Source organism: Capricornis sumatraensis, chromosome X (genome assembly GCF_032405125.1).
Source record: "Capricornis sumatraensis isolate serow.1 chromosome X, serow.2, whole genome shotgun sequence".
NCBI lineage: Eukaryota > Metazoa > Chordata > Mammalia > Artiodactyla > Bovidae > Capricornis > Capricornis sumatraensis.
Window position 1 is genome coordinate 122,160,211 of NC_091092.1, and position 24,978 is coordinate 122,185,188.

Sequence of the window (24,978 nt, forward strand, 5' to 3'; positions counted from 1 at the left end):
AGATGTGAGAGTTGGATCATAAAGAAGGCTGAGCACCAAATAATTGATGCTTTTGAACTGTGGAGTTGAGGGACCACAGCTGAGGGACTCTTGAGGGTCCCTCGGACTTCAAGGAGATGAAACCAGTCAATACTAAAGAAAATCAACCCTGAATATTCATTGGAAGGACTGTTGCTGAACCTGAAGCTCCAATACTTTGGCCATCTGTTGTGAAGAGCCGACTCATTAGAAAAGACCCCAATGCTGGGAAAGATTGATGGCAAAAGGAGAAGGGGGCGGCAGAGGATGAGATGGTTAGATAGCATCACCCACTCAATGGACATGCATCTGAGCAAATTCTGGGAGATAGTAAAGGATGGGGAAGCCTGGGGTGCTGCAGTCCATGGGGTCGCAAGGAGCCGGACACAACTTAGTGACTGAACAGCAATATCATAGCAGTTTTCCTGGGACACAATCAGAAAGTTGTCCTGGAGCTAGAGTTCTGGATGGTACACTTTTATTTGCAAAACAAGGACAGTTTAGCCTCTGGGTACCCATTGTGATCTGAGTGTGAACTCACCTGATTAATATGTTAGTTAACTGTGTACAGGAATCTGCCCTAGTGCTGAAGGCTAAACTCAGTCTTATGCCTGAGTCTTAAAAAATTTTTTTTAAGTTATAACCTGAGTTTTTTTGAGTTAACTCATAGTGAAGTGAAGTCGCTCAGTCGTGTCCGACTCTTTGCAACCCGTGGACGGTAGCCCACCAAGCTCCTCTGTCCATGGGATTCTCCAGGCAAGAATACTCATAAGCCTCCTGTAAACTCTCAGGACCATGTCTGCTTAAATGTCGTATCATGGCGTGCATGCATATGTTCACTTCAGTTGTCTGACTCTTTGCGACTCTATGGACCATAGCCTGCCAGGCTCTTCTGTCCATGCGATTCTACAGGCAAGAATACTGGAGTAGGTTGCTGTGCCCTCCCCCAGGAGATCTTGACCCAGGGATACAACCTGTGTCTCTTACGTCTCCTGCACTAGCAGGCGGTTTCCTTAACACTAGTGCTACCTGGGAAACCCATGTTACCTGATGTGGAAAAGATCTGTAAAAAAATATTTGTTTTAAAATGGAATTCTAGTTGACCTCTTCCAATTGTTATATCTTATATAACACTACTTTCCTAGCCAGATTTGTTTTTGTTCTTGTCAGTCCTTGATGAGCTCCAGTGGAGAGAGCAAGAAGTGGAAGCCTTTTAAACAGTGGTGGCCTGCTCTTTTACAATATTTCCTGTTAGGGCTCCATCCAACCAACTGCCAATCCTGGTGCTCAGTTTGCATTGACAATCAAGTGCTCTGTGGACTATGTAAAACAAAAGTTGAGAGGCAAAGAGAGTCCACAGGTCTAAGATGGAGAATATACCTTGATAAGCACAGCATATAAGATGTATTCTTAGGGAATATAGTCAGACAGAAAGAAAGAGGGTTAGCCACATGAGCCAGAGAACTCCATGACACTCTCTCTGAAGTCTGCAAACTCAGGGTCACCCAGCTGATGTGTTTCTCCTATGACTATGGGTCTCTTACAGCTACCTTTAAAATCTCAAGGAAGCCAATACATTGGTCTCCTTAATTTGAGACCTTCAACTAGCTGAGTTCCAGGAGGGGCGTCTAGTGACTGAAGGGCACACTACAGAGGATAGGCTGGACCTAAAGCAGTGCAGCCTTTGGATCTAGTTAGTCCCGTGGCTGTAGCTTAGCACTCATTGAAGATACAGAGTGGACTTGACTTTGATCTTGCAAACCAGACTCTTCTAATTCAAGGTAGAGAATGTTTAATCGGGCCTTAGAAGGTGCATTATGTACCCAGTTTCTGAGCCAAGCCATCTACCCTGGGTGGAGAGTGAGCCTGGCAAACAAGGAAAGATTCTCAAAGACTGTCACTTGGGACAGTGAGTGCTCAGGCCACGGGTACACATAGTTTAGGGATCCTAGCCCCTCACCAGAAGAGGTCCAGGGGCGATCTCACTTCCCGGGAGGTATTTTCAGTCTGGTTGTACCATGATGGGTCAGGATCCCTCATGGAGAGAGAGCACCTTTGTGTTCATGTCTCACAGGGCAGCATGACAGGAGTGCCCATGAAGAAAAGGTCAGAAAGCCAGTGCTTTAGTGATTATGACCCAGTTGGTTAAATCTTTCTTGAGGACATCAAACTTCCAGATTCCTATTCTTTTTCTTCACTGGGGAGATAAAAGATTAAAGAAGATTATTCTTTGCTCCTTTTATTGCCCTCACACTTTCCTGGGGTGATCTCTGCCTATTTTAACAGACTTTCCTTCTTAAATTCTGATATTGAGTGGCTTAACCCAAACAGTCAATATGAGCTCTGACAAATTATGATAGCCACCCGATAGGGGCCCACCATTGAGAATCTCCATTTTGATAACGTCTGGTCAAGCCGGATGGAGTAGTCTCTCACCAAGAGCAGCCCTCTGTGCTACCAAAAAAGAAAATAAACCACCCGAGATGCTGGGTAGTGAATCAGCATCAGACTTCTCTGTCTATGGATCCTTTACCCAGGCTCTTCCTGTGAGTTTGCACTGCACAGGTCAATACCATCAGAACCTTACCATGGTCAGGTGTGTGGCTGACTCATTGCTGAGAATGACCCTTGACCTGCAGTTTCCACCCATATTTTGGCATAAACGACATGATTTATGTGTGTGTGAATTTTTTTTGACATACAATTTATACACACTGAGATGCACAGGTTGTAAGTTATATGGATTATAATGTGAGCTTTGACAAATGTATACACCTTCTATAAGTCTCACCCAATCGAGATATTGATCATTTCTGTCTCTGCAGAAAGTCCCGTTGTGCCCCTTCTCCACAAGTCAACCCCCCACACACTTCACCTCCCTAGCACTGTTGTTGTTCAGTTCCTAAGTCGTGTCTGACTCTTTGTGACTCCATGGACTGTAGGACGCCAAGCTCCTCTGTCCTCCACTATCTCCTGGAGTTTGCTCAAACTCATTCCATTGAATTGATGATGCCATCCAACCATCTCATCCATTGTCTCCTCCTCCTACTGCCCTCAGTCTTACCCAGCATCAGGGTCTTTTCCAAAGAGTCAGCTCTTCACATCACGTAGCCAAAGTATTGGAATTTCAGCTTCAGCATCAGTCCTTCCAGTGAATATTCAAGGTTGATTTTCTTTAGGATGGACTGGTTTCATTTCCTTGCAGTCCAAGGGACTGTCAAGAGTCTTCTCCAGCACCGCAGTTCAAAAGCATCAATTCTTTGGCACTCAGCCTTCTTTATGTCCAACTCTCACATCCATACATGACCACTGGAAAAACCATAGCGTTGACTATAAGGACCTTTGTCGGCAAAGTGATGTCTCTATATTTTAATATGCTGTCTAGGTTTGTCACAGCTTTTCTTCCAAGGAGCAAGTGTCTTTTAATTTTGTGGCTGCTGTCATCATCCACAGTGATTTTGGAGCCCAGGAAAATAAAATCTGTCAATGTTTCTACTTTTTCCCTTCTATTTGCCATGAAGTGATGGGACCGGATGCCATGATCTTAGTTTTTTGAATGTTGAGTTTTAAGCCAGCTCTTTCACTCTCCTCTTTCACCCTCATCAAGAGGCTCTTTAGTTCCTCTTCACTTTCTGCCATTAGAATGTTATCATCTACATATCTGGCATTAGAGTGTTGTCGTCTATATATCTGCAGTTGTTGATATTTCTTCCAGCAATCTTGATTCTAGCCTGGGATTCATCTAGCCTGGAATTTCACATGATATACTCTGCATAGAAGTTAGGCAAACAGGGTGGTGGTGTAAAGCCTTGTAGTACTCCTTTCTCAAATTTGAGTCAGTCTGTTGTTCCATGTCTGGTTCTAACTGTTGCTTCTTGACCTGCATACAGGTTTCTCAGGAGACAATTATTGACTGTGCTAATTTCTATCACTGCATATTAGGACTAAGTCCACAGATTTTAAAGCATAAAGATTTCCTTAAAATCTAAATGGCGAGAAATATCAGAAAATAATATTTAATCAAGGAAACTGGCACTTCTCAAGGCGGGAGGAGGCCTCCAAGGAGACTTCTGTGAGTATCTGGACATATTTTTGACTTACGGCTGGGAGGGGTTGCACTGGTATCTAGTGTGTACAGGCCAGGATGCTGCTGTGCCCCCTACAGTGCACAGGACAGCCTCCCAACAGAGAGTGATCCAACTCAAAATGTCAACATTGCTGAGACTGAGAAACCCTGAAGTAAACCTCTGCAGAGAGAATTGTGGCCCTGGGGAGTGTTAGTTTCTGGATGGCCCAGGTCTCTGGGGATGAGGCTTTGTTGTTGTTGTTGTTTTAATTTGTTGAGAGCCTGCAATAAACTGAAAGGGCAACTGCAGGAGAGAGCTTTCTTAAGTTCCTCCACCATTGGAGCCACACTTCCTGCTGTGGAATGGGAAGGAAGGTAGGCTTGGGTCAGGAGAGGCTGACAGGAGAAGAGGGAGAGGAAGAAAACAACTTGGGCAATAAAAGGGCAGGCTTAGCATAATATTAAAACTAGAAAAAATGGGCAGGAGTGGGGAAAAGTAGAGATTAATGACTCCTAGGCACAGCAGCTAAGAATCTGCCTGCCAATGCAGGAGACTCGGGTTCAATCCCTCATCTGGGAAAATCCCACATACTGCGGAGCAGCTAAGCCTATGCTCTAGAGCCCTGGAACTGCAACTTCTGAGCCTGTGTGCTGCAACTTCTGAAGCCTGCTCGCTTAGTGCCTGTGCTCCAGAACAAGAAGCCGCTGCAATGAGAAGCTCCTGCTTCGCTGCAGCTAGAGAAACCCCACACAAAGCAATGAAGACCCAGCACACCCAAAATAAGTAAGCTTAAAAAAAAGTTAATGGCACCTAAAGTACAAGCAGCAGAATAAAAAATAAGTGAGACTACATCAAACTCAAAAACCTCTGCACAGCAAAAAAAAAAAAAAACAACAAACCATCAACAAAGTGAAAAGACAACCTATGGAATGGAAAAAAATGTTTGCATACCATGCATCTGATAAAGGGTTGATATCTAATATATAGAAAGAACACATACAAGTCAGTAACAAAAAACCAAATAACTCAGTTAAAAAATGGGCAAAGGACCTGAATAGACATTTCTCCAAATATGATATGCAAAAGGCCAGAAGATACATAAAAGGATGTTCAACATCACATGTCATTAGGAAAATGCAAATTAAAACCACAATGAGATATCACCTCACTCCTGTTAGAATGGCCATCATGAAAAAGACAAGAGATGAATGCTGGCATAGATGTGGAGAAAAGGGAACCCGTGTGCACTGTTGGTGGGACTGTAAATTGATACGGCTACTATGGAAAACAGTGTAGAGATTCTTCAAAAAAGACTAGCAGCAGAACTATCATGTGCTCCAGCAATTCCACTGCTAGGACTATATCCAAGGGACACAGAAGCACAGGCTCAAAAAGGTATCTGCACCCCCATGTTCATAGTGTTATTTATAATAGCCAAGACAAGGAAACACTCTAAGTGTCTATTGATAGATGAGTAAATAAAGAAATGTATGTATATTGTGCACACACACACATACATATATATAATGGAATATTGTTCAGCCATAAAAATGAAATCCTACCATTTGTGACAACACGGATGGACCTTAAAGACATTATCCTAAGTGAAATAAGACAGAAAGACAAATATCATGTGATCTCACTTATAAATGGAATCTAAAAACAAAAAACCCTAACTCATAGAAGAAGAGATCAAAATTCTGGTTATGATAGGTGGAGGATGAGAGGAGGGGGAATCAAAGGAAGGTGGTCAAAAGGTACAAACCTTTGGCTATAAGATAAATAAGTACTAGGCATGTAAGGTACAACACAGTGACTATAGACTACAGTGGTGTACAGTATATATGAGAGTTGTTAAGAGTGTTAATCCTAAGAGTTCTCACCACAAGGAGAAATTTTTTTTCTTTTTGTCATTTATGAGAAGATAGACAGCTGAACTTGTAATTGTTTCACAATATATGCAAATTAACCATGCTGTACACAAACTTAGGCAGTGATGTGTGCCAGTTAGTTCTCAGTAGAACTGGAAAAATGCATATAGATTCCAGCAAAATGTTTAATTTTAAAAGTAAATGAGTTGAGATTGAAAATGAAAGATGAAAGTGAGTGAGATTAATCATTAAGAACATAAAAGTAGAAATCTGAATTAAAACAGTAGAAGGCTGTGAGAGGAAATATGTGAAAAGTAGGGAGGATTAAAGATTGAAAGCAGGAATCAAGAATTTAAAAGGTCAACACAAGGCATTGTATCAAATGAGGAGGAAATAGGGGTCAGCATGTACCCAGAATGCTTGGATGGGGAAGTGGGAAAGGGATGAGGCACCAACTGTTGCTGGTAAGAAGGGGAATTGAACAAAGTCGGGGTGGGGCCAGCCAGCTGGCTCAGTGGAAAGTCCCCAGTATCAGCAGTGTAGTCAGTAGTCTGAACAGACCCAGAGGGCAGAGAGCGCTGAGTTGGCACCTCCAGATACCAGCAGCCTGATAGGCCATCTCCTGGGGAGTGGGGAGGGGCATACTGACAGCAGTGGCTCACTAACCTTTATCCTGAAAGCAAAAGAAATTAGTGGCAGTATTGTCTGGAAATTAATACCTTTCAAGTATTCCACTTAATGCTTTGGGGTGTAGTCATTATTTTTAAACCAGTTTAAGTAATAACCATTTCTTTAAAAAAAAATAGCTTTCAGCTCTTTGTTTGCTTCTGAAATATGGGAATTTCCTTGTGTGTGTGTGTGTGTGTGTGTGTGTGTGTGTGTGTGTGTGTGTGTGTGTGTGTGAGACTCCAGGCGTAAATTTCAACAGACCTTTTGAGGTTTTAACTAGCACTATATGCTTTGTGAGTATTTCTGAGTAACTTAGTCTTTCACATTACAGGCATTGCAAATCTCGGGAATAGGATTTCCATGATGCTAAATCATGCCTGAGTAATTAGAACAGGTCAATCACTCATTTACTTTTTGCCTGTCTTCTGTCCCTTCATGCAAGCAGAAACTATTCTTGAGCATTTTTAATGTGTTAAACACAGTTGTAGGCATGAGGAATACAGGGTGAGACACAGCCCCATCCTGAAAGGGCTTGTAGTTTGGGAGGGAAAACTTCATAGACATAAATAAATGGATAAATAAGACAAGCAATAAACCTCTATGCTCCTGGGCAATTGTACAGAAAGCAAAGCAAGTGTAGAACATTCTATATGGAGGAACCAGCATGAATGAACCCATAAAGCTGGAAAACAGTATGGGAAGAATGCAGGAGTCCAAGTTTTATGGGAAAAGGCAGAGTGACTGATGAAGTTAAGAAGGTGGTTGGGGTCAGATCATAAATGGGCCTCTTAGGCTTACATAGAAGTCCTAGGTAATAAATACCAAAGGGTCTCAAATACGGGTAAAAGATACTCAGGTTTGCAGTGTGGTGGTTTGAGTCATCGAGAGGGCCAGGTGAACAGTTAGAATTAAGCTGTTGAAACAATCCAGGAAAGAAACAAGGGCCCAAGGGGAGAAGAAAAGAGGAGAGAGTAAATTAAGTTCTTTTAACAGGCAGAATTACCAGGACTTAATAACCAATAGGATGGGGGGTGTGGAGATGACCTTAGAGTTTCTGATTGGGTTGTCTAGTTGGAGGGTGGCACCATTCCTGAGAGAAAAAGTAGATGAAGAGTGGGCATTTCTGGTGGAAAGATTCAAGATGGTCAAGTGCTGTGTATTAATTTTTTTAATGTATTATTTTTTAAGACTTTTCTTGATTCTACAGCACACATTCACCTATCAGGCCTTGTATAGACTTGGAGGCACAGTCAGGATCCTGATGAGCTGGTTTTGGGTGTGTTTGGTGTTGGGAGCTTGTGTCCCATCCAAGTGGAAATGTCCAGAAGTAATAAGATAAGTGAGTTGAGAGCTCAGAAGAAAGCTCTGGCCTGGAGTTGCATGTCTGGGAGTCGCTGGCTTTGTGTTGAAGCCATGGGCATGAGTGACCTGGTCAGGGAGAGCAAGGCACAGAAAGAGTGTGAGTTCGGGAACTGTGATTAGCGGAGAGCAGCTCTGGGTAGGAATGGAAAGCAAGGGCTGCTGAACATTTCATTCTTAGAATTACAGAAAGGATCTTCACTCTGTTCAATGAATCAGTTGGTGAGATCATTAAAAACTCCTTCCCCTGTTATTGGGGGGTGTGTGTGTGTGGTGTATCTTTTATTTTACTTAAAAAGCTAAGTAGAAAACTCAGGAACTACTGTCTTTTGGAAATGAAGATAAAGGTGACTTGGAATTTTGAGTCCATGAGAACACATTTTTTAGGTTCTGACTTCCATAAAACTTCAAGAATACATTTATTTCCCATAACATACAATAAGCCTTTTGGAGCAGAAGTGGCTGAGGTTGCAAGTGTGCCCACGTTACACACCTTCAGTTTGGAGAACTGGGAGAAAGCTTAAATTGCTTCTGTGTTTCAGGTAATTCAGAGGTTTGTGGGGCCAGCCAGCCTGAGCCTGCTCACCTTCAAGGTCTATGCATCATCAAAAAAGGACTCACCTCACAAAGATACTGTGAAGGTTAATGAGGTAATATGTTGTGATATGTTTTGAATATCTGATAGAGTTACTTTGGGAAGGATACAAATTGACTATCAGGAAGATACAACAATTCGGAAGATATTTAAAAGGAGGAAATATATTTCCTTATAGTTTGTTTTTATATGTGGGATGCTGCTACACTATGGCTTTTTCAACTTTAATTAATGGTACTTAGCTAAGGGGATAATTAAGGAATATTTCTTAGATTTTTACTGGGAAAACTGCTCTATCCCAGTAAATTGTAAGCACAAGTCACTTCTAAGTGATCTTCCTGCTTCTAGACTGCTTATTAAGCCAGGAAAACATTCACATTTTTTCCTCTCCTAAGCAATTAAAAGACCAGGGCTCATCCTGCTTCTTGGCTGGATTAGAGGCTTATAAGTGAAGTGAAGTCGCTCAGTCGTGTCTGACTCTTTGCGACCCCATGGACTGTAGCCTGCCAGGCTCCTCTGTCCATGGGATTCTCCAGGCAAGAATACTGGAGTGGGTTACCATTTCCTTCTCCAGGGGATCTTCCTGACCCAGGGATCGAACCCGGGTCTCCAGCATTGGAGGCAGATGCTTTAACCTCTGAGCCACCAGGGAAGCCCATAGAGGCTTATAAGTAGATGCTTAATAAATATTGAATATATAAAACAAGAAATCATCTCTCCATTGTTTACATTCCCTTTTGTCTCTACTTCCCACTGATTATTTTGGCTATTTGGTTTCTTTTGAAACTAAAATACTCTGAGTAAAGTATCATAAAGATCTACCTTCAGTCATGATCAGGGTTACTTGAATGGTGTTTACATAAAGCTAAATAGCTTATTTTTTTTGCCCTTTACTCTCTTCTTTTCAGGCCTTGGGGGAATGGCATCTTTGAGGGTGAAGAAGGCAGCCCGTGGTGGCTCTGAAACATTTCCTCTCTGCCTGGGGAACAAACCTGCTTTCCTGCTTTCATTAGCGTTAGACTTATCATTAGAAGATGACTAGAATAGACTAGACTAGAGCTAAGTCTAGACTGACTCTTCAGTTACTCTCAGGCTTTTTTTCCTATCCCACCACCCACCCTTTAGAGTAATAGAATCCTTTTTTCTAACTAAATCTAAGGTGAAATAACAGATACCAGTCTATAAAATGGGTGAAGAGGGCTGCTTTGTCTGCTACAAGCAGGGACGGAGGAGGCTACGACACCTCATAAGAGCCCTGCTCTCTCGGCCTAGGCCTTATTAAGAAAGTAAGTATGGTACAAAGATGGTCTAAAGCAAGGTTCAGGGTGCACATAATCCTTAGTCACTGTAGTTCATGAATTACTAGAAATATGATGCTTGTAAATTTGACAGTTGATTATTATTTCATTTCTGTATACCCTTCTTCATTTTTTTCTGTTTTGTTTGTCAATCTTTACAGCTTTCACTCTACTCCGTTCCTGAGGATCAGTCTAAATATGTGGAAGAACCAAGGACCCAACTTGAAGAAAGCATCTCTCATCTCCGACATTATTGTGAACCATATACAAGTTGGTGTCAGGTACAGCTGTTCTGAAAATAGAATGAATGTATTTCTGTTAAGAGTCAGTAGTGAAAAGTCTATATTGGCTCTAAGTTTTCAGAAAAAGGCGCAACAAAGGGCCCCAAGTTAAAGAGTGCCCAACTTAAAAATGTTCATCAGTGCCATCTCTGGAAGAGAGCAGAGAGCCCTAACTTCCTGGTGGCAGCTATTGCCGTAGCTGCGGAGAGAATTTCCTTCCCACTGGGCAGAGAGTGTCACATTGCCTAGAGAGCAGAGGCCCATGGTACTTATCTTTTCTTTTTGGCCAGGCCTGCTTGGCTTGTGGGATCTTTTAGTTCCCCAACCAGGGCTTAAACCTCAGCCATAGCCGTGAAAGCTCTGAGTCCTAACCACTGGACCAGCAGGGAATTCCCCCATGGTACCTATCTTGTTGGTCATGGCTATGAAAACATTACACCAGGGAGGATACTGGGACTGGAACTTCAGTAGGAGGAAAAGGGTACAATGCAAACATTTATATATATTAAAGTTAGGAGGTTTCTCTCCTCACAGAGATTCTGTAAGTCAGTACCACTTTAAGCAGGATGGGTACAGAGCATTTCAAATGTAATAATAAGAGAGTAGATAACTAAAAGAGGGTGGAATTACATGTTTGAGTACTGAAATGTTTCCTCTAGTGATCAAAGATCTGCATCTACAGATTGACTTGTGCTGCTCAGGTTTTAGATCAGACATGTCATTATGTTCATGAAAGTATATCTGCAGCTTTTACCATTGGAAACTGAAGCTTACAGTCTACAGAATGTTCCTGTGGACTTTGATCTATATATTTGCCATACTTGATTTTGAAAATTGATGACAAAGTAACAGAATGTAGATGTGTGTGCTGTGGTCTAGATTTACTTTGATTGAGATTTATAAACTCAATTTTCATCCAGATCTTTTAAAATTTTAAATTTCCACTCTCTGTGCCAGTGCTGAACTTTTGTTCACCAATTTAGAAAGAAAATGGTAAACATAGACCCTGTCAGCAACATAAATTAGGCCATAATACTAGAGTATCATAACCGCATTATAGAGTTATGAAATACCTAAAGGCTTTACACATAATGTGCTGTAACACATTTAGACTTTAGTCTCTTGTTCTAGAAGATTTTTAAATCATCTGCTGGTGGTTAAGATAAGGTCAGCACATTTGCAAAGATTTTTGTACCATGTAGGCATGACTGCATGACTACTATTATTTCTCTCTTGCTTTTTTTTTTTTTTTTGTGGTTAAAAGTACTTGGTCTCTTTACCTTTCAACCTAAGGTTGCTTTTTGTTTTCCACTTTCTTGTCTGTGCTTGATGCTTAGTGCAGCAAAATGCCTTTGAAGCTGACAGAATAGTAATCAACATGTTTATTTGTACTGTTTATAAGTACTGCTTATAAGTAAAAAGCTTTTTTGTGATTATACTAGTTTTATTTTCCTGTACATTAAACTCTTCATGAATGAAAATACTTTTCATTCCTGACTCCATTTTCAGACCTACAAGTTCTAGTCCCTTTCTTTAAAAACTAATTTAATTTTCTTAAATTAGAACTGATTCTAATTCTTAAGAACTGATTTAGTTTTTCTTCATAGTTAACGGATTATGCTAGCAGAAGAAGTGGGCAGTCAGTGTAGACATTGATCTGTAGCTTTTCTTTTTTTATGTGTAGAAAAAACTAATAATGGATTTTAATGAAGCAGCACTCGGGTTTTTTTTAATGTCCTTTATGTCCTCCCCTAAATTCAGCATTTATTATTTAAGGCCATTTAACAGTATTAGTATAACTTGCTCTGAGTTGAACTGAGTTAAAATAAACAAATCATTTTCCAAGTGGCAGCTGGTTCTGATATCTTCTAATACCCACATATCTCTTTTTCCATTTTTTACTGTAGACTTCTTGAAGGTGGATACTTTCTAGCCTAGTTCCTTGTTTTCTTTAGGATCATCTGATGTTCATGTAAAAAGTCTTTTTATTGTTATTAAAAGAATATTAATACTTCATTTGCTCAAGATTGGGGTACATGTCTCCAAATCTGGATATAGACTCCTTTGTCACATTAAATCGGGTCATTTCTGCTTCAAATGGGCAGTTTTCAGATACAGGCTCTAAAATCATGGCAAATCAGGAGATAGACTTAATATGAAAGATTTAATCTCACAGGGAAAGGATTTCTACTTTAATTATCAAGGGGATTGAGTGTTTTTCATCCTCTTCAGTCTCAGTAGAAGAATAAAAAGGCTGGGTTGTTGAAACCACTCTATTTGAAATCTTTGCTTCCTGTGGCAATAATAAGCCATTCTACTAAGCAATTTGTGGTGAACAGGAAATTACAAAAGAAAAAAAACAACACAAAACCCCTCAGATAGACAGTAAATCCCTTTGTTCAAGAAGTGCTAATAACATGATAATTTATTCAGTAAAGACAAATACATATTTATTGTTACTTTCTAATCAACAAAGTCTATTCATTCTTTTTTTTATCTTTTTAGGAAAAGTACTCCCAAAATAAGCCCAAGATGCAAAGTTTGGTTCAATGGGGGTTAGGTAAGTTGATTTTTAATTAGGCACAGTCAGTTTGTTTGACATTGTATGTTTTAACTGGTATTCTGTGGATGGACTCCAGGGGATCTGTGAATTCCTTAAAATTATATGTAGAATTTTAGAGCTACTTGGATATTTCTGGAAAGAGGATCTGTTTTTTCCATCAGATTTCAGGAAACTAGTGTCCCCATTCAGGTAAGTCTCTTCAGGATCATTAGGATTGTTGACATAGCCGGTGCAGATACACTGGATTTTCTTTTTTAATCTGTTTCCAGATGCAGTGTCCTAGCTCGTCTATAGGTTTTCGAAATCAGGATTGCTCATTGGTATGACTGTTAACACATGTTATAGAAGTCTAGATGCAGGAAGGAACTAGGCTAGTGTGCTTAGGAAAGGCTTTATTGCATGATTCATGTGTTCTTACATGTTTTCATTTGTTTTTTTATCATCTTTAATTGTTTTTCACATTCACTTAACACATACACCCATAAACTGATTTCACAGTCTTGTGTTCAACTAATATTAGGGAATTAATAGACATTGATCATATTTCATTCCCTTTATTGGGCATCTAAACCAATCATCCTCTTCTTTTTACAAGTGTTTGTTTCCATGACAGAATAAACATGAGTACAATTTGTTTCTCTGTGAAGATCATCAGAGCATTGATGTGCTAATACCCCTGATACTACCTACCATATAAACAAAGTCTTCCTTTGAAGATAGACATATTAGTGGCTTACCAGTTCTTTAAATCATTCATGTGGATTAATATCTTAATTTTAAAAACAGTTGTTCAGTGCTTATTAAGTATCAGGAGCTAATCTATGTGACTTGCAAGTATTAATTGATGTAGAATCCTCATAATAACTCTGGCAATTAGGTACTTTGTTACCTTCTTTTTTTCCCTCAGGAAGCTAAAGATGTCCTGATCTTTTATCTCTGTGTGACTCAGGTGATCTCTTTGTTGTCACCTGTCATTTCCCATAGAAGTAAGCAGTATTTGCAATATGAGTCTTTTTTTTCTTCTCTTGGACTCAGTTACTGCAACGGGTCTTAAGAAGAAACATTCCATTATGAGTTGCGGTTGTTGTCTGCCAAGGAAACCAGTCCATTTCCCAGCAGTCACAGCCAAGATGTGTTAACTAGAAGCTGGACTTCAGCTTCAGTGCAGTCTTAGAGTCCCATTTCTTTGTGATTTTCCTGCTTTGGCTCAGCTCACCAAGGAATGTGGGTGTCCTATCACCTGCTCTGTGTTCATGGCTACAGTTGAAAATAACATGCTGGTAGGCAAAAATAAAGAGAAGTAGAAAATTGCCTCAAATGACCCAGGCAAGTTAAAATCAGGTTAAAGGCAAGACAGGAATTGGTGCAAACAGCACAAACCCTATTGGAGAAGGCAATGGCACCCCACTCCAGTACTCTTGCCTGGAAAATCCCATGGATGGGCTACAGTCCATGGGGTCACGAAGAGTCAGACACAACTGAGCAACTTCACTTTCACTTTTCACTTTCATGCATTGGAGAAGGAAATGGCAACCCACTCCAGTGTTCTTGCCTGGAGAATCCCAGGGATGGAGGAGCCTGGTGGGCTGCCGTCTAGGGGGTCGCACAGAGTCGGACACAACTGAAGTGACTTAGCAGCAGCACAAACCCTATAGCAGTATTTAAAATGATCACCACAGTTCCCAAAGAACCCAAGGAAAGGAAAACTGGCATGTGTCTAGTCTTATCTGGAGGAGAGAATTACAGAGTATTCCAGTTAGTTCGGTTCCACTTTCATTTGTTAAGTCACCACTATGGCAGGCATTGAAGAGAGAGGCTGAGGAAGACAGTGGTCACAATCACTGAGGTGCATATAATAAAGTGTCCAATACTATCTCAAATACAGAGGCAGTCGTAGACCACCATCGAAGGTACAGAGGAAAGAGACTAGTTTAACAGAGATTGGGGAGATGGAAGCAGTCAGGGAAGGAGTTCTGAGGAGGCGTCGTGCAAATGAGGTCATCAGGCATGCTCAGGTGTGGCAAATAGGCTCACATGTTGCATTTGTTTGTATTTATCTATCAACAGTGACTATTTCCCGCATGTACTTGCACTACAAGTTTCCTTCAGTGTTTAGATTTTTCATTTCTTGAGTCTGAATAATAAATTCAGATGGCAGAAGATACGTTTTTTTTCCCCTGAGTCTATTTGGTTTCTGAGTTTTAGAGAGCAGTCAGCAAAGCTTCAGACAGTGACACATCTGTCCAAAGATTTATCCAAGTTTATTCTAATCCTGTGTTTGAATAGTGAGAGATTCCTGTATTTGTATTTCTCCCCTTATACATAATTGATTCAGATCTGTTGCCTTCAAGAATTATGAAGATAATCTAATGTTATCAGATGATAATCAGATTATCATCAGACTAAAAAGTGTTTGAGAATTGGATACTTACTATGTGACTAGTAAATCATGTTTATCTCTCACATAAAAAGAACTTGTTGAAGTATATTAACAGCAGACTACATTATTTGAAAAGTATTTGATACTACATATAGTTTTAAATATGACTTCTTGTTTTGTTCTTTTTATTTTTATTTATTTTTAATTGGAATATACTTGGTATGTGTGTTTTATTTATTAATGAGCAATTTATGGTGCTGTTTTCTGGTCTGATTCTATTGTAGACAGCTATGACTATCTCCAAAATGCACCTCCTGGATTTTTTCCAAGACTTGGTGTTATTGGTTTTGCTGGAGTTGTTGGACTCGTTTTGGCTAGAGGTAGGTACAATTTTATAGTTTTTTTAAGAAAAAAATTCATAAATCAGAGATAAGGTATATGTTTGGTTCTTTGTTTTCATTTATCAGTTTTTGGAATAATGAGTTGGCTTCTGCATATGACCTTCTTTGTGTAAAATTGATATGATTATCTTCTCCAGTATATTTGATTTTAAAAATATATAGAAATTATAAAAAAATAAAATGAAAAAAATTGTGTACTTTTGATTTAAAGAAGAAGTTAGTTATCCTTCATAGGCACATTTACTTCATTTACTTGGTCAGTTTCCTGTTGCTCTTCAGTACAGAAAGTGAACTTTTGTTAACTAAGACCTGTCACACCTGAGAAACTGTTTCTAAATCTCTCACTATTAAGATCAGGCTAATTGGCTGGAATTCTGGCAGTTACCTCTTAGATGTTATTTACACATGTAGAATGGCATATGTTCAAGGTTGTGCAATGTAGTATTTTTTTGTAATATAAAAGATTAGAAAGTAAAAAAAATCAGGCTATTAATCACAGTACAGTCATTTCATAGAGCGCTTATAATTTCTTGATGTCTTATAGCTTCAGTCAGTGATGATAAAAAAATCTTTTAAAATACTTAAAGTTAAAAGCTAACAAATATCAACTTAGAGATATTACTACACTTTACTACTGGATTACAAAGTATTTTTAGGAAATACAGGATGATAAAATACTTTACCATAATGAGATGAATTTGTAATGAACTACTTGGAAGTTTCACTGGTTGTAAAATTCAGATTACAAAAATATCTAAATTAGAAAGATTATGAACCCTGTAATCAGGTTCCCATAAGAGATGACTATAGAGACTAGTTTGATAACCATTTCTCAGTATTAAGAATCTTTCTATATATGCCTTAACCGTTCTTTTATGATATGGAAGAATGCTGTCCTGTTGTAGTTCCTGTGTCCTCCTCCCATTTGGCGCAGAATATATAAGAATTAAAAGCAGAGTTTATTTTTGCTAATCGACTCGGGCAATAGTTGAATCAGCTTTTTGTCCCAAACTTCTTTCCCCTCCTTCTATAAAGCTGTCCAAAAAAGCATTCCTATCTTATTTAGATAGTGTTTAGAATTTATGGAGATCCCAAGGCCAGGGTGTTGGAATGTTGACTGGCTGTAGGGAGCCAGGAATGTGGAGTCGAATGAGATTAGCTTCCTCCTTCCCTCTCCGTGGGGAGAGCACATGGGACAGTTTTACTGCTCTCTGTGCCAGGCGTGCGCCCCGCACTGTGTTCATCCTCCGCACATCCGCTGGGCTGGCTGTCCTGAGGACGACTAGGAGCTGTGCTCTCCTGAGCAGACCAGCAGCGGAAGGACATCTGCTGCTGTGGGGCCTTTGCCTTTGTCTTTATTTGCTTGTTTGTTTAGATGTTCCCCTCTCTTTTTCCTTTTCCTGAGAGGACTCTAGTTGTGTTAAAATACTTTAAAACCTTAATTCTTTTCCAGAAAAGTACACATGCACACTTACTGTACAATAGATCTTTCCCCATGGGTGCTGGGATACAGGAGCCAGAGGTAAACACCGCTGGGTGGGGCTTCCTAAGCAAAATGAGTGGGAGGGTAAGTATGTTTATGGGTGGTCAGAGTGATTTGCAGGCCCCTTTAGGTAGATGCTGGCAGCAGTATGATGGGCTAAGTCTGTCCTGGTAGGATTTCTTTTCTTTCTTTTTTCAAACATTGTATTTATTTTAATATCATTTTATTTTTTAAATAAAGAAATTCAGTTTTTTTTCTTAAGTACACACAGTTGTATGAATTGCCTGTATACAAATTAACCAGGGCTTGACAACTCAATAAACAGGTTTCATTTATAATTAGGACTTTTTTTTTGATAGTAAATATCTCTAAAATGCTAGGCAGTTGTTTATCCTTTCAAGCATAATTTCCCCCCTCCCCATTTTGTAAAGTAATATTAATTATTATAGAGTATGTTGTACTTAAAGTAGGAAAATAATCTGTAATAAAAATATATGTGTATTTAAGGTATACAAAGTGATGTTTTGATATGTATATATGTATATGACAGGGCTGTCTGCTGTCACCCTATTTGTTTAATCTATACACTGAGCACATTATGAGAAATGCCGGGCTGGATGAGTTACAGCCTGGAATCAAGATAGGTGGGAGAAACATCAACAGCCTCAGATATGCGGATGATCCCACTCTAATGGCAGAAAGCAAAGAGGAACTGAAGGACCTCCTGATAAGGGTGAAGGAAGAGAGTGAAAGAGCCGGCTTAAAACTAAGTATTTAAAAAAACTAAGATCATGGCATCTGGCCCCATTACTTCATGGCAGATAGAGGGGGGAAAGGTGGAAGTAGTGACAGATTTCCTCTTGGGCTCCAAAATCACTATGGAAGGTGACTGCAGCCAGGAAATCAGAAGACGGTTGCTTCTTGGCAGGAAAGCTACGACATACCTAGACAGTGTGCTGAAAAGCAGAGACATTACTCTACTGACAAAAGTCCGTATAGTCGAGGCTATGGTCTTCCCAGTAGTCATGTACGGTTGTGAGAGCTGGACTGTAAGGAAGACAGAGCACTGAAGAATTGACACCTTCGAACTGTGATGCTGGAGAAGATTCCTGAGAGTCCCTTGGACAGCAAGGAGATCAAACCAGTCAATCTTAAGGGAAATCAACCCTGAATACTTGTTGGAAGGACTGATACTGAAGTTGAAACTCCAGTATTTTGGTCATCTGATGAGAACAGCTGACTCATTGGAAAAGTCCCTGATGCTGAAAAGATTGAGGGCAGAAGGAGAAGAGGGTGTCAGAGGATGAGATGGCTGCATGGCATCACCAGTGCAATGGACATGAACTTGGGCAAATTTTAGGAGATGGTAAGGGACAGAGTGGCCTGGTGTGTTGCAGTCCATGAGGTAGCAAAGAGTCTGACTGGGCGACTGAACAACAGCAGCAATAGCATATGTGTATAAATAGTGAAATGATTACTGGAGTGGAGCTAATTAATATATCTTCTCACATAGTTACCTTTTTTGTCATGAGAGCATCTGAAATCCCCTCTCAGTAAATGTCCAGGGTTCAGTATTATTAACTAGTTATCATACTGCACATTAGATCTCTAGACTTACTCATCCTACAAAACTGCATCTTTGTATCCTTTGACCAATATCTCCACATTTCTTGCACCTCCCTACTCTTGGTAGCCACCCTTCTAGTCTTTGCTTCTGTATATTTGACTTTTTTAGCGTCTACATATCAGTGAAATCATGTGCTGTTTTTTCTTTCTCTGTCTGAATTATTTCACTTAGCATAATGTCCTCTAGGTTCATCTGTATTTTTGCACATGATAGAATGTCCTTATTTTTAAAGGCTTAATAATATTCCATTGCAAATGTGTACCACAGTTTCTTTATCCATTCCTCCACTCCAGACATTTAGTTCGTTTTCATGTGTTGACTATTGTGAATAATGCTGCAATGAACATGAGGTATTTCAGGTTACTGACTTCATTTCCTTTGGATATACACCCGGAAGAGGGATTGCTGGATCATACGGATAGGTTTCTTGGGCATTTAGCAGATAATGGTGATGAGGGTGGCCAGGACCGTGGTGATGACAAGAGGTATCTCTCTGGAAGAGAGATGAATGGATGATTATTCAGAGGAAGTAGGCCCAGCCAGGCCACTCAAGGAGGGCAGGTGGTTGTTGCCCTTTGTTGTCGCCTTCTGGAAGTTCCCTCTGGCCATGCTGCCAGTTACAGTCTACATCACTGGCTTCTTGGGAAGTGTGGGAGTGGGAACAGGCAGGGAAGCAGGGGATTGTACTTCCTTCCAGAACTTCTAGGACCCCCGGCTCATTGTGTGCACCAGTTGGAGCTAGAAACTCAAGAGCAGCTGCCTATCAGCTTTCTCTGTGCACAGTGCTCAGTCGCTCAGTTGTGCCCAACTCTTCGCAATCCCATGGACTGTAGCCCACCAGGCTCCTGTGTCCATGGGGTTTCCCAGGAGAGAATATTGGAGTGGATTGCCATTTCCTTCTCCAGGGGATCTTCCCAACCCAGGGATTGAACCTGCGTCTCCTGCACTGGCAGGCAGATTCTTTACCACTGAGCCATCTGGGGAGCCCCTATCAGATTCCTCTTATATATTCTTGATTATTTTCTTCTTTTGAATTATTTTACTTTGGCCATTTCCAAGAGCTCTTTTCTGCTCTGTTTCACAGAGCTCATTTTTCTTTTAATGCAGTAGCTTCTTAAATTTATTGATGGTACCTAAGAACAAGTTTAATTTGGTTTTAAGTTCTTTTTCCTTTGGTCATTTTTGTCTTTCTTGTCTTGATGTTCTCTTTTATGTTGTGAGCTTTCTTCACCTTTCCAGTAAGGCAATTGAAACTCTAATAAGAACTTTTTTACATATAAATGGGGCTTGCTGGGAAGCAGGTTCTCTCTCTGGGTGAGCTGAGAGGGAACTGACCTTAAAGGGGAGTGGTGACAATGCCCACCTGAGCAAGGCTGGACTCTCTCCACTAACACGCACTTGCCGTTACACCAGCTGTCTTGGCTTTCAGCAGCAAATCCATGGCATTTCTTTAGAGGTACCTTGTGCCCCTTTTAAGATTTTGTCTGGAGAGATGCCCTAACCACAGCAATTTGGCACTGGCATGGTGTGGAGGAGTCTTACACAGTGTTAGATGTACAAGGCAAACTGTGATGATAGAGATAATAAATCCTTTGATGGTGTCCACAACCTTTTATTTAATAGGTTCAAAAATAAAGAAGCTGGTGTATCCACCTGGTTTCATGGGATTTGCTGCCTCTCTCTATTATCCACAACAAGCCATTGTATTTGTCCAGGTAAGTTATATTGGTAAGCTTGCATGTCCCTTGGTCTTGCTCATGTATGTATGGGTTTACTGCTTCATTTAATTTTATTTTGCAGACTTTATTACACCAGAGTGAAATTTCTTTGCACATATAGATTTAAATGGTTTTGCAGCAAATTTAAATGGTTTTCTCCACTGTATACCTCAGTTCTGGCCCTCCTTTCAATGTCAGTATTCAGAGAAGGCAAGCTAATTTGAATATTAGTCAAAGAAAATTTAATATACCTGTTTTGCAGAATTACATGGAAGCCTAGAGACTCAAATTCCAGAGTTGGTATTTACAGATCATTCTCAGGTTGGGCGTCCCTGGTCATAGCCTACCGGCCTTGGCGTTGTACGCATGGGCCTTGTGCTCTGGCCCTCTGCGCCTTCCCCCTCGTCTGGTGCCAGCCTCACTTTCCTTGCTGAGGACTTCAGGGAGGGCAGTTCGCTCTGTTGGGAGCGCCCTTTTTAGGGCTGTCAGTTGGCTGCTCCTTTCTTACCCTTGAGGCCTCAGCTTGATGGCATCCTGGCAGGTAGAACATAGTGGCCGAGACATGAGTACAGCTGATGCCTTCGTCAGCTCAATCTGCCATGACAAAATACCACAGCCTGTGAGGCTTAAATAGTAGAAATTTATTTTCTCACAGTTCTGAAGGCTGGAAGCCCAAGAGCAAGATGTCAGCAGGGTTGGTTTCTCCTGAGGCCTCTCTCCTCGACTGCAGATGGCCACCTTCTCCGTGTCCTTGTATAGCCTTGTCACTGTATGCACACTTCCCTGATGTGTCATCCTTGTCTTATAATGACACCAGTGGATTAGCGCTCCACCCTTATGACTTCACTTGACCTTAATTACCTCTTTAAAGGCCCTTTCTCCAAACAGTCACATTGTGGGCTAGGGCTTCAACACATGAGTTCTGGGGGACACAGTTCAGTCCATAACAGCTGGACCAGCAGTTCTCAGACTGTAGACCCTAGATCAGTGGGATCAGGGACTTATTAGAACTTACTAGAAATGCAAGTTTTCAGGCCCCAACCCAGACCTGTTGACTCAGACACTGAGAGTTAGGGCCAGCAATCTGTGTTTTAGCAGGCCCTCTCTGTAGGGTTTTTGCAAGCCCATATTTGAGAACCACTGATAAAGACTAGACTCCCTCAGGGCAGTGGTGTCTGGACTTGGAGGGACTGTACACATGAAATCCCTTGGAAAACTGGCAAGAACGAGGCTGACTTAAAGTTTTGAGATCCCCATTTGGAGAAGGGGATTCATTTGCTAGAACTGCCATATCACACTGAGACTGGTTTCTAGGAAGAAGAACAGTGCCATCACCAGAACTAGTTCCTGAAGCTCTGAGTCAGTCCAACCAGACACTGTGCCCCCTGGAGTCCTTACAATATCATCAAGTCTAGATTCCTGGATGGTGCTGCAGTTGTAGGTGGGAGCCCAGTGGATCCAGCTGTGGGAAATTGTTGGCTTTGGTGGCAAATACCAGTACAATCTTTATAACATGGGTTTGGCGTTGTTTATAGCAGTCCTGGAGGCAGTTACTGATCCTCTGTCTGCTTCAGTCCCAGCTCTGGAACAGTGAATCATGTCTTCCTGCCCTAGATCACAAAAATAATCAAACATCATCTCAGTCTGTTATGGTTTAAATAGTAAATTGGCTGGTGGTTGAGAAGCATATGTAGTAGCCCTCTGAGTAGAGGTCTTTTTTTTAATCTGCCATGCCACAGCATGCATTGCAAAAGAATTTTTTGTATTCACAACCAAGATGGTAGCATACAAATCTGGGTCGTATTCTAATTAATTTTTAAAGTCAGTGGGAAGTTTTGTCTTTTTTTTTTCGTACCTAGAGTAAGCCAGAACAAAGCAATTAACTGTTTTCACGAGATATAAAACATTAGTGATCTGTTTGGAATGATGAAAAAGTTCTGAAAATAGTGGTGGTGATGGTCACATAACATTGTGAATGTAATTACCACTGAATTGCACACCTAGAAGTGGTTGAAATGGTAAATTTTATATTATGTGTATTTTGCACAATAAAACCAAACATCAGTGATCGAAAGAGAATTAGTTCCTATTTCACAGTTTCTTTTCTACTTCCTCTTTTTTTTTCCTCCTAATGAATGCCATGACTTTGGACAAGCCACTTAATCACTTATGTTTTGTTTTCTGTTCAGTAGTGTTTGGAGAATAGTACTGTCAGAAAACTCTGAAAGTGATGGGCGAATATTATTTTTCTCTCAGAAATTTATAACACTGAGAACAGTGCCATACTGATAGTAAATACTTGTTACATCTACCAATGAGTCTGAGAATCATATCATATTTTAAGAACAGTTGGCACAACTGGAAGAATATAACTTGTAAGAAACCAGTATGTTGCAGCCAAACGCTGGATTTACTAGCATTGTGACCTTGGATGAGTCATTTGGCCTCTGAATATATCCTAATAATCTTTGCCTACTTACCATATAGGATTGTTATATAGAATAGAGATAAATCATGTGAATGTGCTTGGTAAAGTAAAATGCTATATAGAGACAAATGATTATAAAAATTTGGAAGAGAATAATAACTGCTTTCAGAAAATCAAAGTAGTTTCATGTAGAAGACTAATCAATATTGTCATAAGTAGGACCAATGAATGCAAATTATTGGAAGTTTCTTTTTAAGAAAGCTCAATAGTTTTTTAAAAGTTTCCAGTAATTGAAGTCAGCAGGCCAAAGGCGGATCAGCACCTTTTAAGGTAGGGAACTCACTTATCCCAAAATATTCTGACCCTGGAGCCTACCTTTCTGCATGTTGTAGAAAGGATTTTGGAGCAGACAGCAAAAGTCCTATAAAAACTCAAAGACTTTTATGTTTTGGGGGATCTGGGAAGACTGACCATCTTTAGTGGGCTCACTTGTTTTTTTACCTAGCCCCTAAAATGAATGAATGATTTTCATCTTAAGTTTGGCTGGTTTGAGACTTGGTTGGCTGTTATGTGCTAGATGTGATAGGTAGAAGCCTTCTTTCTTATCTGCTTTTTTAGGAATTTCTCATATCAGCATTTTTTCCCACATTTTTTCCCTTGAAATTGTGAAAGGTTGAAATATACACCTATAATTTATGGTACATTATTTTAAACAGTAGCTATACATAGGCAAACTATTTTTTCTTCTTACCTCATCATTCTTGGCTATCTTTTATTTGCTTACATTGTATAGTTTTAATGTGTATGTTCAACCAAGATTCCTGTGGTAGTTGTATGCTTAAATACAGTTCTTTTGGAAACAGGACAAAAGAAAGCAATAAATTCTCTTCCTTAACCACTTCATATATGGAATAGCAATGGATCTTTTATATTTTATTTCAAGGTCAGTGGAGAGAAATTGTATGACTGGGGTTTACGAGGATACATTGTCGTAGAAGATTTGTGGAAGGAGAACTTTCAAAAGGTGAGAAAGATCTTTTTCATTATCTTCCTTTCAGTTTAAATGTGTGGTTTCTCTCAGGTTTTATAAAATTCTTGATAACCCTGTTGCTTGCTCCTGCTTTTTGTGTTTGTATTTCCTTATGCTTGCGGCTCAGATTCTCGGGTGGCCTTTATTAGAGGAGCAATAGGACTTCTATGCATTTGATTGTTTTTAGCAGGGCTGAATATTGTTATGCCCAAGGTCCCAATCCCCAGAACTGAGAGAACAAGACATCCACAGCAATGCAAATGCAAAAAGGGAATTTATTGCTAGCTCGAGCCAGGGCCAAGTTTCATCCAATGCAGTGGACTGGAACAAGGGCCCTGGGCCCTGAATTACAGCAGTATTTATAGGGTTAAGACAAAGACAGGGAATTGGTAGGGGCGGATTGGTTGCAAGGGTTCCTTAGCATCTACTAATTGGCTAGATTTTCGCGCGCGCGGGCTTTCTCACGGGGTTTTCATCCTCGTCCTGATAAGCCTGAATCAGGCTACAGGGAGTACACTGATTGGTCGAGTCCTGGCGCCAGCGGAGGATGATCTCAGCTCCTCCTTGGCAGTAACTCAGCCCCTCTGTAAAGGAGACTTAGGCCTACTTGGCCCTCTGAAGCCTGTCATGGCGCCTGTTTGGTCCTAACAAATATAAGTGGGGATCATAGAATGCATTCCACTTCAGTCTTAGACCATAATTTCTGCTCTGTTGTATTTACAGTTTGTTTAGAGTGTTGCATATTATCTGAAAGTTTTATCAAAACTAGAATAGATGGAAACAGGGTATGTTCCCAGCAGAAGACAAATAGCTGAGACTCCTCCTCTTGCTATTTCACTCATCATAGGCTCCATTCTTTGCTTTATCAGTACTGTATCTGTTCATTCCATAGCCTCTGAGCCCAGTTAAGGGCATATAGGGGCCCAGCCACCAGTTACAGGCCACTCTACTGACTCGTAGGCGAGCGTCAGAGGGGAAGAGGTTGTGGAATTATAAAGACATGCCATTTTTGGTCTCTTCTCACAGCCACTTAGCTGATAAGTGTTGCCCATGTTTGCTGGAACATTCTCTATCTTCTGATAAGGAAAAGTAAGTGTAGAACAAGGCATCATGTCTTCTCTGAGCACTCAGAGGCACAGCTCAATGAAGAAGAATTAGGGTTCTTATTATTAACATACCTTATCATAGAA

General features: G+C 40.4%; 1 protein-coding gene across 1 annotated transcript in view; it reads left to right on the forward strand.

The window, feature by feature from the left end:
- APOO (apolipoprotein O) overlaps positions 1 to 24,978 on the forward strand; it is a 69,162-nt gene that overhangs the window by 18,505 nt on the left and 25,679 nt on the right. Inside the window, exons 4-9 of the mRNA XM_068963309.1 lie at positions 8,527 to 8,634; positions 10,039 to 10,158; positions 12,664 to 12,718; positions 15,386 to 15,481; positions 20,236 to 20,327; positions 23,702 to 23,782. Of these exons, the coding sequence (XP_068819410.1) occupies positions 8,527 to 8,634; positions 10,039 to 10,158; positions 12,664 to 12,718; positions 15,386 to 15,481; positions 20,236 to 20,327; positions 23,702 to 23,782 (552 nt within the window). The remainder of the gene's footprint in view (positions 1 to 8,526; positions 8,635 to 10,038; positions 10,159 to 12,663; positions 12,719 to 15,385; positions 15,482 to 20,235; positions 20,328 to 23,701; positions 23,783 to 24,978) is intronic.